Source organism: Echeneis naucrates, chromosome 19, assembly GCF_900963305.1.
Source record: "Echeneis naucrates chromosome 19, fEcheNa1.1, whole genome shotgun sequence".
NCBI classification, from domain to species: Eukaryota; Metazoa; Chordata; class Actinopteri; order Carangiformes; family Echeneidae; genus Echeneis; species Echeneis naucrates.
Window position 1 is genome coordinate 9,709,218 of NC_042529.1, and position 15,030 is coordinate 9,724,247.

Genomic DNA, 15,030 nt, shown 5'->3' on the forward strand with positions numbered 1-15,030 from the left:
GTATGGGAGCTTTTTTTTTTAAGGCGTTTCTATTGGACGAAGCCGCGGTGGGTGGGCGCGTTGCTGCGATCTGATTGGTCGCGGCCGCTGCCACTCAGCGCCCCACTCTCTCCTGAGCGCCGCCCCGCCTTCACGTCAACAGTCCACAGACTGCGCAGCAGAGCCGGACAGCAGGCTGCGGCGACGGACCCTCCGCTATGGAGACATCGGCATGACAGCCCCGTCGATGGAGGAAGGAAAGTTGGACCGCGACGTTTGGCCTTAAGCAGAGACTCCGAGTTGAACGGCTATGGCTACGGTATCGCTTGTTAGATAAAAAGACAAGGGAGTGAAAGCGAGACTACAGACAGAGGGGAAAGGGGGGGGAGAGAGCGAGGGGCCAAAGTGGACTCCCCCTCCCTCGGTACAGCCGCTCCGCCCGATGGAGGCAGACGGGACCGTCGCAGAGAGCTCGAGGCCCGGACTGTCACCTGGGAAACGTCCGCAGCTCGTCCGAGGGCGTAACTGAGGAAGAGGACCGCGCACGTCTCCTCTTCGCTTTCGACAACTTACCTGACTTAACTTCTCACAGCTCGGCTACAACAACAAAAGTTAGCTGGTCAGCGTTAGCAGCAGGAGGTGACCCCCCCCCCCCCAGCTCAGCATGACCGTCATAGATATCACCTAACAGGAGGTCATCATACCGCCACAGGTAACCTCGGACAGGTGAACGACGCACTATTTAACGGACTGGACGCTCCGCACGTCGTATTTCTACATCCGCAAATTGACGCCAACTCACCTGTCTGCAAGGACTGAGAAGTTTCCTCTCTCAAAGACTTTTTGTGAAAATAACTGGAACAATAATTCTCATCAGGCGTGACCTTTTTTCGTCCACCATGTCATTCAAAGACAATCCCTGTCGGAAGTTTCAAGCCAACATTTTCAACAAAAGTAAATGCCAGAACTGCTTTAAGCCCAGAGAGTCGCACTTACTGAACGACGAAGACTTAAATCAGGTGAACCAATTTTGCCACTGTACATGCTGACGTTAGCATTTTAACACTTCATACCTCTCTTGGGGATTCTGTCTGTGTGATTGCGGGAAAATAGGGAAGCCCGTTTGTGTCTTTCTGTTTGATGTGAACATTTCAAAGACTTAGTCATGTCAACAGACCATGAAGTGCAAAGGTTAGGTAAATTGGACATAATTAGTTTCCAGCCCAAGGGCACATATTGACCTTAATTCATGTAGATCTAGGCCTCCACCCAGCCCCATGCCCTCCAGCACAGTGGCCCTCTCTGCTGCTTCTATCGTTACACTTTTATCTTTCAAATCTTTTAAAAAACTTCCTTCTGGTATTCTTTGCCAAGCTGTCATCTCCATTATTTCCAAATTAAGAGATAATTAAGTCAACACAGGAAATCACAAAACATGTGATCATGGCCGGCTGTAAGGAAGGCAGTGTTGATGTCTTCCTTTATGTAAAATACATACACTCCCTGCTGGACCATGTTGTCATTGGCAGGTTATGCCATCTGGCATCTGATTCCGCTGAACCTTGTTGACTTGAGTTGTGGTGATTCTTTCTGCTAATCTGTTTTAACAGGGCAGGCTGAGAGTTACCTGTATCCAGGTTGACAGTTTATCTGAATCACACCTCTTAAGCTGGTAATGTCTTTAACATGTGAAGGTGAACATACGGCTACACATTTTCCTCTAAAGTTTTCCCATCCTGACCAGTTTCTTGCCTGTTGGAATGGAAATAGTCTTGAGGGTTGTTTTTTTCCCCGACCCACTGGAATTTCTGACCTACTGGTTATCAAGCTTATCCTGTGATGACTGCACTTGATGAAAGGTTATCATTTGTTGTCAGAGAGTGGTGACCCAAGGCATGCAGAATTTAACTCACAATCCCATTAGTTGAAGATATAGTTGGCCTGTGAATGTCTTTCTCTGTATGTTCTGAGCCCAAACTTTTGTCATTCCTTTTGCTCCCCACATTACCGCTAAAAGGCCCACGCTGTTGGTGCAGTATTACATAGTCATTTATGATGAGAGGGAATCAGAGGTTGGGGGGGGGCGTTGCTAAATGAACACACACGAACACACTCAAATTACTCAGTTTAAACACTGAACCAGTGAAGGGTAAAAAATGGCCTAGATTCATCTAGTCTTCTTCTCTATCTCGGGAGGCCTTGCCATTGGGCCTTCTGTCAGGTCATGTGAGGAGAGATGGGACATTTTTTGAAGCTGTACTGAGTCTTAGTGTTTCTACTTGGCTTTATAGTAATGTTCCAAAGGAATGTATATATCCAGTGTCCGAGTATCTATTTGATTGCTTCTTAGCTCTTACTGGCCTTTCTTGCAGCTTATCAAATTTCTTACTCTTTGTACCATCTGAAAGGTACTATTCATGTGCCTTCACCATGTAGGTTTTTTTTTATGTGCAACAAAAGTTGGTTGCTGTTTCTTTTGCAAGTCTGCGCAAACCCTTTACTTTTGTTATGGTAACCCGGGATTTATGAACAAAAATTCCTGTTATGTCATTTTGTTTACTGAGTCACTCAGCTGAGAAATGTGCTGTACCTTCTGCAATCAAAGTGAAAGAGGATTTTCTGGCGGATTTACTTGGCTTTACATGGGATGAAATTATGACTGTAATCAAAACCACCAATGGAAGAACACCAAGGTGCCAGGAGGCTGTAAATGTCAAAGCTTCTCAACTTTATTTGTAGACTACTGCACCATAGCATTGGAAGTACGGTTGAATTACACACCAGACTTTGTTTGTTTTTGTTTTGTTAATCTGGTTAGATGTAGGTAAGATTTTTTTTTGTAAACATACAGTAAATTTTGCACTTCTTTATACTGCAGGCATGGCCCTTTTTTTAGCTCAGCAAACAATTGCTGACTACTATCATGGCTACAGTTCAAGTATGTACCAGAACTATTTAAGAAAGACTGCCCGGTCAACTCTCATTTCTCTGGATGAGTTTGAATTGCAAATCTGTAGCCACAAAAACTCCAAGGCTTTCGACCACTTTTCCCTTCTGTTTCTCATCCACTGTTTTTCTTGCTAACTTCTGCCTCTTACTGCACCCTCCACCCACCAGTCCACCCACTTAGAGGATCAGAGGGAAAATCATGTGTGTTAGCCTTTCCTTCTATTTTTTTCAAGGGCAGCATGGTGTGCTGGAATACAGCCAGCTGGAGAATGTAGCCTGCAGTCAATTCAAGGCAGCTAGTGACTAATACGCACTGTATATATACACAGTTAAGCTGTGTGTTTTAGTTCTGTCTGATATTGGGCCACAATGTGTAGCCCAGGGACAGGCCTACAGTGGATTAATATGTAAATAATTACACTGTTAATCGATATTTTATTGTCTTTGTTTTGCATTTCCTTTTCAATAGTGTAATTATCTTTTCCCCTCACCAGGCAAAACCTATATATGGAGGTTGGTTGCTGCTGGCCCCCGAGGGAACAAATTTTGACAATCCCCTACACAAATCTCGGGTAAGCAGTTTCATAAGTTGCTGAACTTTAAATGAAATGTGTTCACAAGTGAGCATTGTTTGTAACTTCCCTTTTTTTTTTTTTTTTAAATGAAGGGAAATTCGGTTGAGCATCACAAATTTCATGAATACACAATAGTATCCTTGAAAGGGAACAACTTTTCATTGGCCTGTAGTAGTACTCATGCAGAGAATTAAGGAAAAAGATTTTGTGTTAAAAATATACAAGGGGTGTGTAGTTTTCAGAGTATCAGCAGGCCAGAGTCTGTTAGGTAATTTAAAAAAGCTAACTTGCTTCAAGAGTCAGTTCTTTTGATTCTGTTATCCATTCTGGTACTCATTTGACATTTGACAAACAGGAGGTCTGTGTTGCCGCTTCTGCTGCAGCTTCCTGTGGGAGGCTTGGCCATTTGTCAGGCTAAGCCTCATATTCCGGCAATATTGAGTATTGACTTTATTTCATGAATCCTGCTCCCCTGGCATCATGTAATGGGAGCTTTTTGCTGTGCCGCACCACTACTTTTATCAGCTCCAGGATTATACTGTGGCAGTGCATCCCAAAGAGGAGTTGGGGGAATGTGGGGGAGGAGAAGGAAAAGTCCCGGTTCTCACAGCCACACTGATGGCTTCCATATGGGTATTTGGAAAAAGCACCTCGGGATCCTTCAGCTCAACTACTGTCTACAGTCTGCTGCTGCTTTGACATCATCACTTGTGATTGGCCTATTCTTACATTCAGCATTTCACTGTGGGGGTATAATTACGTATAATGTACGTAGTGCTGAGGTGAGCGTTGTTGGTCAGGTTTTTGACTGACTAACAAACAAATAACAGAGGAAAAAGTGCTGATGTTTTCCATGAGTCATGTTTTAAGACCACTTTAGTGTGACATGTTGCAGGTCTGTGGCTCTATTTTGTGTAAGTGGGAGGATAAAATTGATCTGTCGTGGCCCTATACAACCCACATATCTCTCACTTCTTTAAAATAAATCTATGGATTTAGCAGGAAGGTTCCTTTAACATCAGCTGCAATGGTTATCAACATCCCCTTTTAGGTTACAAAGCACCTCTCAATATTTCATGGATTGGGCTCTGATGGAATCGGAGCCTAGGAAACTTAACACTGAGACAAAACGTGGATAGTGGGGTTGATTGGCTGAGTGAGCCAATGGTAAAGAAGATCAATGAAATCAGTTACCATGCCATTTTTATGACTATCAACAAAAACATTCTTCCTCTTCAGCTAGGGCCCATTAACAGTGTGTAAAAATGTATTTACAATCAGATGTTCAATTCAACAAGCATATCCTGTAAGAGGGACATTTCCCACCATGTTCTGCACATAGGCTTTCCATCCTCATATAGACTGAATGATACATTTTTAAACTAATACTGGTACAACAGCATCTAGCTATCTTTAAAACTTTGGGATGTGCTATGTGCTGAAAGTACTGAAAAAACTGTTTCCAAAAGGCACTTTATGTTGACCAAATCTGTATGCAAAATAACATTCAGAATTTTAATATGAAGTTAAAGATTCAATGAACAATCATTATGAAAATATCCGTCCATAGTTATCTATTTTATCTAGTAAATTAACACATTAAACCACTTTTTGTCATGGTGCTTCAGTCGATATAAAATGGTGAGTTAATTTACTGCTTGAAATGATAGTGATACTGTCAATATTTCAATAATTTCTCCCTTTTTTTTCTTTTTACAGAAGTGGCAAAGGAGGTTCTTCATCCTTTATGAGCATGGCTTACTTCGCTATGCTCTCGACGAAATGGTAAGCTGAAGCTTTCTTACTGCCATGTACCGTTCTTTGCTTGCTTTGAGTAAAAATTCCTCAACAAAATAAATCCCAAAATGAAAGTTGATGCTGATTGTTAATTGGGCCTATTTTAGTAAATTAAATATTTGCCCTACAGCTGGCATCAAGTCACCTGTATGGCAAAGTTTTTATTAACTGTGCTCAGTCTCATTTGGAACATTGGCATGTGAGTTATCATCACTCCTCACTTGTCTCTTGCTTCTGATTACTATGAGTTATCATTTTTCTATTAAACAGCTTTTAATGGGCAGTATTTGTCAATGAAATGACATTAGGGCTGTTAAAGACCTCTAAGTGTTTAATGTAAAACTGGTGGAGAAATTTTCAGGATTTTCATTACCTGCAAATAGCTGGTATTTATTAGAAATAAATAGGAACAACTCACACACCAGTGAGGCTTCTTTACTGAAACATAAAAATGTAAAACAGGAGAAATATGGTCTTTGTTTTGAATGATAAATTGTCACAAATAGTGGGTAGGATGTTTACAAAGTATGTTAGGTTTAATTGATTAATATCCTATATTTTATATTTCATGATATTTAATTGGTCTCTTTAGCTCTTTAACTTTAGCTGAAGAGGTGGGTTTGGGTCTCACTGACAGTTTTTCATTTAGATGTAACATTCCTTCACTGACTTTAAACACCAGCCATTAGATGTTTGTTTTTTTTTTTCCCCCTCTCAGTGATTCTGTTAATAGTAGACCAGGCAGTCACCACACTGCTAACACCAGTTGTTTCTTGCCAGAAACGGCATTTAGTGAATGTGCTAAATTCAAAGCTAGCTAGCACAGCAGTGTTAAAAGGAATGAAATGATACTGTGGCAGTTCTTGTTTTGACTGGAAAACCCACTCAAAGCCAGGAATATTTATGTATTTAGTGATCTTTACAGGTGCCAGTAATCAAATGTCTATACAATAATTAAGTAATGAATATGTGGACTGACTGTGTCTCTTTTGAACCCATTAGTTTTCAGTCAATTGCTTGACTGACTGTGATAGTTTTTTAGTACTATATGCAGTGCATCATGTGGGTACACTGTATATTGATTGACCCAAAAAGCTCAACCGCTATTTTCTCTGAACATGCAGTGTGCTTTGAAACAAGGAAAAAGCAGAAGTAGTTGCTCTAGTGTGTTTGACCCTTTCCTACTGCATCTGGCATTCACTGGCAGAGGAGAAATGCTGCAATGTTTTATCTAATAAAAGCAGCAAAAGCTGGAGTCTGTGCTCATAAGGGTCATTGCATTCACCCTACTGAAATAAGCTATATTTTCAATGGTCTACTATCTGCATAGTGTATCCAAGAGCAGGGGACGTCTTCTTATAAAAAACATGGCATGAAACAGCGCTTAATGACCTCTTCAACTATGGCCAATTTGTTGTAATTGTGAGGCATTAGAAAAAGGATGGATGAAGTGTTTACAGGAAGAAACAAAGGAAAGAGGCAGATGTCCTTCTTCCATTCGCTATTCTCTCTGGATGTCACTCTTCATCTTTTCATCTCCCCTCTGAATAGAGGATCAAAAGGAGAAGGTTGTGGGGTCTGAAGCTGGAACTATCAAGTGATCCTAAACATAGAGGCCATACAAAGCACAGCTGCACAAACTTGGCTAATTGGCATGCATTTCAGCCTGTACCACTTAAGTGTTTTATATTATTTATTTTACTCATTACAAGCAGTTAAAATCTATAATCCAACATTTCAAATAGAGTAAGCAATAAGCACAAGGAAGAGACTCTTAGACATTATGATCAGTTAAAGCCTTATTATGAGTGACATTGGCTTAAATCTTGACATTACCAGCTTGCTCCAGACAACATCAGAGCCCCCAGCTGGGACCACTGGTTGGGATTGTAGATGGGGTTGGGGGGTTACCCTTCCGTTTTCTTCTCAAGCTAGTTTTGTTGCTCTTCTGTCTTACATCTAACCTGGCTTGGATAGGCTGTGGTCCCAACCTGCAGGTTGTGACACAGCTATGGGAGAACGGTTGCCCACCTTGAGTGAACATCCACACCACTGCAATCATTGATATGTGTTAGAGACAGGTGGTAAAAAGAAGTCATAGTTCCAGCATGAGTAAGACAAAATGAAACTCTATTATTGCAAAGAGAGAGGGTGGGTAGCAGGAAATGTTGGCCTACATAGAACACGTGCTGCCATGCAGTGCTAATCTGTTGGTGCTATCTTGATATAGTCCTGATGAACGGAGATTAAATCAGTCTCCACTACCCCACTAAAGTTTAGCACAGCATTGTTGATTAGCTGACATACCATAAATATATACCTGAAATCCACTTCAGTCCCAATCAGGAAACATGTTTTGTCCCTTTGTCCATCAAAAGTAAACCATGGCATGGATTACACAGGACAGAGTTATTATTTGTTCCATGGAGAGCTCTGGCTGTGTCTGTCCTGATGGCATGGATACAGGACAGAACACTCTGGAAGCAACACACAAGTGTGTGGGCTGAGGATGTCTCTAGGCTCAGTCATATGGTGAGCCAGCCTTTCTACAGTAGCTGTAGAGAAAAAATGCCAAACGCAGCACTGAAACAAATGTGCATGGTTGGATTTGACAGAGTTAGGGTTTGTGCTGAGCTGAACATGTTTCTGTGTGCTTGTTGGGGTGTGTGTTTGTGCGTGAGTGAATGCACCTGGGACCGAGGGGGCTTGACTGCAGAGGCCATGTCAGGAGCAGGTGTTACAAAGAGACCTTACTTTTCAAACTGACCTCAGCTTTAGCAGCTTTACATAATACCAGCCATAGAAATATTTAAGAAAAATTAACAGTATGAAAATGGGCCACCCATGCACAGCCATAAGCTGTTCCAAGTTGTGTAAGTGATGTGAGAAATGTACATGCACACACAAAATCCATCACCTTGTGGTGAAAGCATGTATGTGGGTGTGTAAAGAACTCTCCAGCTCCATGAAACCTAGTTGATGACATCAGTGTGAGTTAAAATTATCACACCCACACTGTAATAACTGCTTCACTATGGAGTTGTAAATACCCCACACCACACCTAGGTCCTATTGACCATACTTTGACCTAATTATAAACTATTCACACATGCATGCATCATGTGATGTGGGTTCCTTACTATGTGTCAGCATGTGTTGTGGTCTTGAGACTTTGTTTAATCACCTTTGATTAGGAAGGCCTCTGTGCTCACACAGTTTGGTTACTGTTGGTGTATTGTTTGAAATATTCCCTCACTTTATTTACAGGTGCTTGGAAAAGATAGTGTACCTTGTGTTCTCATATTGCTCAGTTAATGTATTTCAGTCCAGACTGAACAAGCACATTGTACCTGCAAATCAAATAATGCTAGGTATTGAGTTGCAGCACATAAAAGGCCCATTCACATGCTCTCGAATTGCATTTGCTTTTAGACTGTGTTGACTGCTGTTGATGTCTGTATAATGACCATAATCCTTGTTATTCCAACATGAACATGATGTTCTTATGACGTTTTAGCTGTTGAAATCATTCCCATTTCATCTTAACTCAAATAATTTCCTGTGTTTACTGGAATTCAAATGGTGGACCACTGCACCAAAGCACTGTCCAAGAGCTGAGAGTTTTGACAAACTTCCTTCCATTTCCCACACATTTGTACATTCTTTTAACTTGAGGCACATTTTTCTGCTGCCTCTCTTGAATCTCTCAGACATGCTCATATACAACCTCAGCCTGTGTTTGCCCTCAGACTTGTAAGACCTTTTGGCAAGCTGGAACATGTATCAACCCTCTCCCTTTTCTGTTCCAGTCAAACATGAAATTAAGGGCTATTTTTTAAACAGTTTTGTGGAGCTTTTGTCTTATGTTGGTTTGGGAACTAGCAGAGCTTTGTTGGCGATGGACGAGTGGGCAGGGCCTCTAAGCTGTGTTGTTGCTTTCAGGCACTCTGAGAAAGAGTGGAGGCTGACCAACCCACTCCATCAAATTATGGATACTTATAGGAAAACTCTAGTCTTCCACCTAATGCTAGCTGTGAGAAAGAAAATGGGGTTAGAAGTAACAAGAATCTTTCTTTCCAGAAGATGCAAAGATGAATAATTTGGAATTGAAAGGTGAAAAGGGGAGAGGAGCAGGTGATTTAGAGGACAGAGGTTAAAGAACACATCCTGGTCATAGACTGTGTTGATAAGATGGTGTAAGCCTTCGATATTGCATCATTGTCAATTGTTTACCTAGTGCGGGTCTTGGGAGAGGTGAGTGTTGGCTTAGTAGAGATATAGTACATGAGAGTCTTCCTTAACCCCTGCCCTTCCTTCCCCATGGTTCCAGTAGGAACTGATGGAATGTAAACAGCCATGGATTACAGTGGGGTCACTGTTCCCATTGCACAAAGCCACAAAACCATGGGAACAGCCATTCATACAACTTGTATTCATTGGGGTCGACTGTAACTGCCACTCAGCTCAATGGTAACCCCATACTGCAAAACTATTGCCCACTATTTTTATTTTAAGGAAAATGCCCTTGTTTTTGTTTCCATGTATAGAAATGGTGAGCGTCTGTACGCATTTCTCTTGCTTTGTGGTTCAGAATTACCAATTTCCTGTGGACTGTAGCTCTTCTCATGGCTACTAGTGGCCCAGGGATGCCTCTCCACGATCAGCTTCAATGGGACGGTGCAACACAATCCTCTCCAGTTGTACCAACCACTGTGTAGATACCGCGACTAACAATTAGGAATTCAAAGTACAGCAAGAAAAGAGGGTACGTCTTTCTTGCTGTCATCATTCCTAACCATGAACACACAATAGGATACAGCAAACAAACTGAACTCTTGAGCGAATGTCTGATTCTTGGCATAACATAATTATTAATGGATATATTCCAACATACACTGATTCCATATTGAAAATTTCGATGTTGACAAGCATCGATATAGACAAGCTAGTGACTCAAGTTAGATCTCCATGTAATTATTTATTTTTAAGTTTTTATCTCAATATCTACTTCACAAGGTTTTATCCACCGCAACCAAGTGCCATGTAGGCCAGCCCGAGTCCTCTGATTAGACTCAAGTCAAGGAATGTGCCTTACTTTCAAACTTGCCTATATCTTTAAAAAAAAAAAAAATCAGGCAAGAACCATTGATAGCTAACTAGGGATCTAATTGTCTTCCAGGTGACCCAACATGCAAGTCCATTTTCCCTCTGAGTGTTGTGCTAAAGTTTACCGTTACCAGAGAGCATGATTAAGCTGCATGCATTCAATCGTCCTGTGGAGGCCAGCTAGAAGGACAGGGACACATTTTATGTTCCCTTGCTGACCTCCCCACCACCCATCTCAACCCCCATTTTCCATTTATTGTGTGTATGTGTTCAATAGCCAAAAAGTTTAATGAGGCCATAAATAATGGCTTTCAAATTACACTAACTAAATTCCAATTACAGCAGATAAAACACCATTGTCTGCCAGTATGAGCAGTTGAATACACAGAAAGGGACAAAGCAGTTTGATGAGCAGAAGAGTTGTCTAGGTAGGTCACCAAGGTTAATAAAACACATTAAAAATCTATTTGAATTAATTGGAATACACTGATCTTGAAATATGCCGATAAATTGGTGTGTCTTTGCTCTGTATTACACCCCAATAAGGACAAAATTTTCTTGTCACATAGAAAACTAAATCAAACTTTTGTACCAGTCACTCCACAATTGCTTGCTACCCTCACAATTGTAGGGTCTAAGGAAGTGAAGACAGACCTTCAGTTCAATCTTCGGGTCTATTATTATATTGTGTTCACTGCTGCACGAGGCTGTAGACAGGATCATTTAACACAGGGTACTAGGTCTATCAGCACCTTGAGTAAAATAGTACTATATTGCTTATATTGAAAGGATAATGGTTTCTTGATAGGTATCAGTTTTCTAGTAATTTGAGCTTCCATTTGATGGTGAATTTCTACTGTCTTTCAAATTTCTCTGGGTGGTTATGATTTCCCTGTGTGGGGGTTTTGCTCAATTCTTCATGGTAGCCCACTGTTGTGCCATGGTGAGAAGTCCTTAAAAGGCTCTTTATTTCAGGGTGTCTTTTTACCTTTTTTTTTTTTTTTTTAAACCCTCCTTCATTTTCTTGTTCTTTTTAATGATTTCCAGCCATTCATTATCCAGAGAAAGGCTGGCTCCAGGAGGCTTTGGCTAAACCAGTGTCCACTCACACTTGCATGGCCCTCACTTTTACTTTCCCATTACTCAGTCTGATTCACTTTCCCTTCCTTTTACCTCCTCACTTTCTCTTACTCTGCCACTCTCTCGTATCTCTGTCTTTCATTCCAGTTCTCTCTGGCCAATAAATCATTTGTGTTCGAGAGAGCAGCCAGCAGTATTGTGTAACTTCTCTCCCCCAAACCCTCTCTTGTCTATAAAGCCAAACATGGCCTGACAGACTGCTTGCTCAGTTTGTTCTAAACACTGGACCAGGACCCTGACAAAAGGTTTCATTTAAAGCATCAGGCAGAGGGGTTAGCCAGCTCTGAGACGGGCACTAATAAAACAGCGGGGAAGGTGGGTTGGGTTGTCTGCATGTGCAATGATGAGGGGACACTTGAGAGGCATTTCCAACCTGGAAGGTGAAAAAACAAATTGTGTGTTGCAATTTAACTTTAGAGTTCTGACTGCACAAGACTTAAAACACAGAATACCACTGAACTACACTCAGCTGTAACTGTGGTATTTAGGTTGTGGAGGTGGAGATTTGATCAGTTACATCACTTTAGAAAGACGTTTCAGTTGGACAAAGGCCATAGACTGGGTATCTATTTAATTGCCGCCTTGTGATGTGCTGCAGTAGCCACAGCTGCAGTTGAAGGTCTGTCAGAGCTGTGACAGGTGCAGGTGTATTGGATGACCTTTAACCTTTCACCTCAGCTGGCGACCTGCCAATCCAACCACCTGTTAAGGTTGGGCTCTGCAGCCAAGATATTTTTAGAAAGACAGAAAGTGCAGCTTTGGAATTTGGAGTTGGTGATGTTTCATGTAAGGCTGAGCTACATATCATATCATGAAATATTTAAAGAGAATACTTTCAAGAAAATAGCTAACAGTTCAGGCGCTTTTTAATAATTCTGGGTCTCCACATAACCTGTAACTGAAGTGTGTTGGCTTGTTACTAATTGCAGTTGGGTGAGCCACATCCCCTTTAATAACTCACGTCAGCTTCATCAGGACCTGGCCCAAAATTCCCATTTCCAGCAGCCATGGACTGGCCTCCCTCCAGCCTCCGCACCTAATCAGCTTAGTGCGCTCTCCTCTGTGCTTTTTCTTGGCTTTAAAGAGAAAGCAGCAGAAATGTCCTGTTTACCTGAATGAACCTCAGTACCAAATGGGTAAAAACCTTTTGTAATCAATGAATACAATTTTAATAAAATGTCCATTGCTTATAGTATCAGAATAAACTAATAACAAAATGGACAGGATAGCTTTTGCAACAGCAACGTTTGTCAGATATTAGCAGAAGAATCAAACTCAAAAAACACAACAGGCAAGCTTGTCTCTTATTGTAAACTGAGAACAGTTTTGTTCTTCCACATAGCAAAAATATTGTATTCAGCTAATATTTACCCATGATTGACAAGACAAGTGATCTGAAATATACTAAATATACTAAATGTAAAAAGGGCAAAATTTCCTTTTAGTTGAGGGGATGGTTTATAATATTACATGTTTATGGATAACAAATTGGTGTTGAACCTTTGTACTGTTTGAATAATCTACATATGACCACAATATTTTATGTGGAACTAATCGTGCAATTCTCATGAAACATTAATTATTCTTGTGCATAGACTTTTGTCATTTTAGTCTATTTGTTGTGACAATAATTTTTAAGTAATTATTGTGTCATATTTGACCTTGTTTAGCTGTTTATGTTGAAACAAGACATGGCCCATTCATTGATAACTGTGAGAATATTTTGCTTTGATTTGGTTATTAGTATTGTATTGGCTTTTTTTTTCTTTTGAATGTTAACCACATGTTAACCACTTCTAAATCATTTTGTTATAGAGATCTTTTACCTGTTGAATCTTCTCCTCTGTCCTGAGGTTAACTGTTAACTGGTAGACCTGGTTCAGTAGGAAGCTGGTTTTTGATCTTGTGGAAAAACAGCCTACTCCAAAAGTGAGATATAGCAGAGTTCCCAGAGGAACATTTTCCAATCCCTCCTTTATTTTCCTTTCCCTTCTGCTTCATGGGCTAAGTTGCGTTAGCTTAGTGAGGCTTTGGCAGATTTGCAGTTATTATCAAACAAGTATTTGAAGCCTGAGTGCTGGTCTTATACAATTTCTTCACAAAGTGTAAACATGAGACTAGCTTCTTGGTAATTGAGTTGCTGAAATTAATTACTCTTATGTGCCTCTTGTCTAAGTGGAGTACCTTTCTCTGGGATCCCATGATTTTACAATAGAAACAGCATATAATGGGTGTCTGTTCACCTTGGCCTACTTTCCAAAATGCCGTGTCAGAGCCTTGTATGGGACACTGCAGTAAGCCAGACACTGGTGTTTTGGGACAATTTGTGATCTAAGAAAACTTTGATTTATTTATCTATTTAATTTCTTTGTTGAAACAGAAAGCTTATTGTAAAGATACTGCCTTTAGGGTTTACTGCTCTACCCTTCAGTAAGAGAACAGTAAGATATAAGATAGATAAAAAACACTTCCATGTGTGCAACATCCAATAATTATTGCCATTGTAAGAGTGGCAGTTGCAATAACCTTGTTTTAGTACAAGAAGCTGTTGAAAGCTGTGCTTTATTTAGGAGTTGTGGCATTTGTGTGACATGCATTTGTGCAATGACTGGCAAGCCACTTAAGGACTAAGATAAGCCATACCTTCCTCTCTCCATGGTCCACTATCCTCGGTATATAGTTTGTCACCTCACTTTCAGCAGGTTGTAGTTTTGTGCCTGTGATGTCTCTCGTGTCACCTTATTTAGGTCGTAGCAGTCACTTACTAAGGAATACATTCAGTATGCTCTCATAGTCGTTATCACTTACTGTACAGTCCAGATTAGAGTATAAAGACTGAACTGCTAAGCAGGGCGAGTTGAAAGAACTCAGATTTCAATCATCACTGATAGAAAAGAGCGAAATAAATAATAAGAAGAAATGATTTAACACATTGAACTGTGGACAGTTGATATTGTAAGGCACTGACAAGTGTGTAGAGAAAGAAGAAAGAATCAGCTTTGATGAAAATTAGAGGGAGATGAAGAGCCAAAAAGGAAAAAGTTTCCAGCCTGGGAAACCACACACTCTCACAATAACTCTGCTTAGACAGTGTGACTGAACTAGCCAAGGCAACATGACACAACTCGATTGTAGCACCTGTTTCTGCAGCCGGTCCATCTACTCTGTCACCACCCAGACATAGACTGATTTCTCATAGTCTGTCTTCTCACAATTCATCATGAGGTCATTATTATTACAGACATTGCATTAGCACTTTTGTTGAAGCTTATATTACCATCTTAAAAAAAAAAAAAAAAAAACATAGTCAAGTAATTGACACACATGGATGTAATTAGTGCACCTCATAGTGGGCGTGTCATCATTGTGAGCAACCAGATGTCTTGTTCTGGTCGCGTCAGTACAGGGGCATCTGATTGATCGAGCAATCCTATCCTCCATTTGCAAAGAATTCTGCCATCCTAGAAGAGAAAATGGTCTTCAT

General features: G+C 40.7%; 1 protein-coding gene across 8 annotated transcripts in view; it reads left to right on the plus strand.

The window, feature by feature from the left end:
• The first annotated feature begins 156 nt into the window (after positions 1-156).
• The window catches only part of mprip (myosin phosphatase Rho interacting protein), a 42,297-nt gene continuing 27,423 nt past the window's right edge, over positions 157-15,030 (plus strand). For all 8 annotated transcript variants that reach the window (XM_029527297.1, XM_029527296.1, XM_029527301.1 and 5 more), the window contains exons 1-3: positions 157-998; positions 3,423-3,500; positions 5,223-5,288. In XM_029527297.1, coding sequence (XP_029383157.1) covers positions 879-998; positions 3,423-3,500; positions 5,223-5,288 — 264 coding nt within the window. In that variant the 5' untranslated portion in view covers positions 157-878. The remainder of the gene's footprint in view (positions 999-3,422; positions 3,501-5,222; positions 5,289-15,030) is intronic.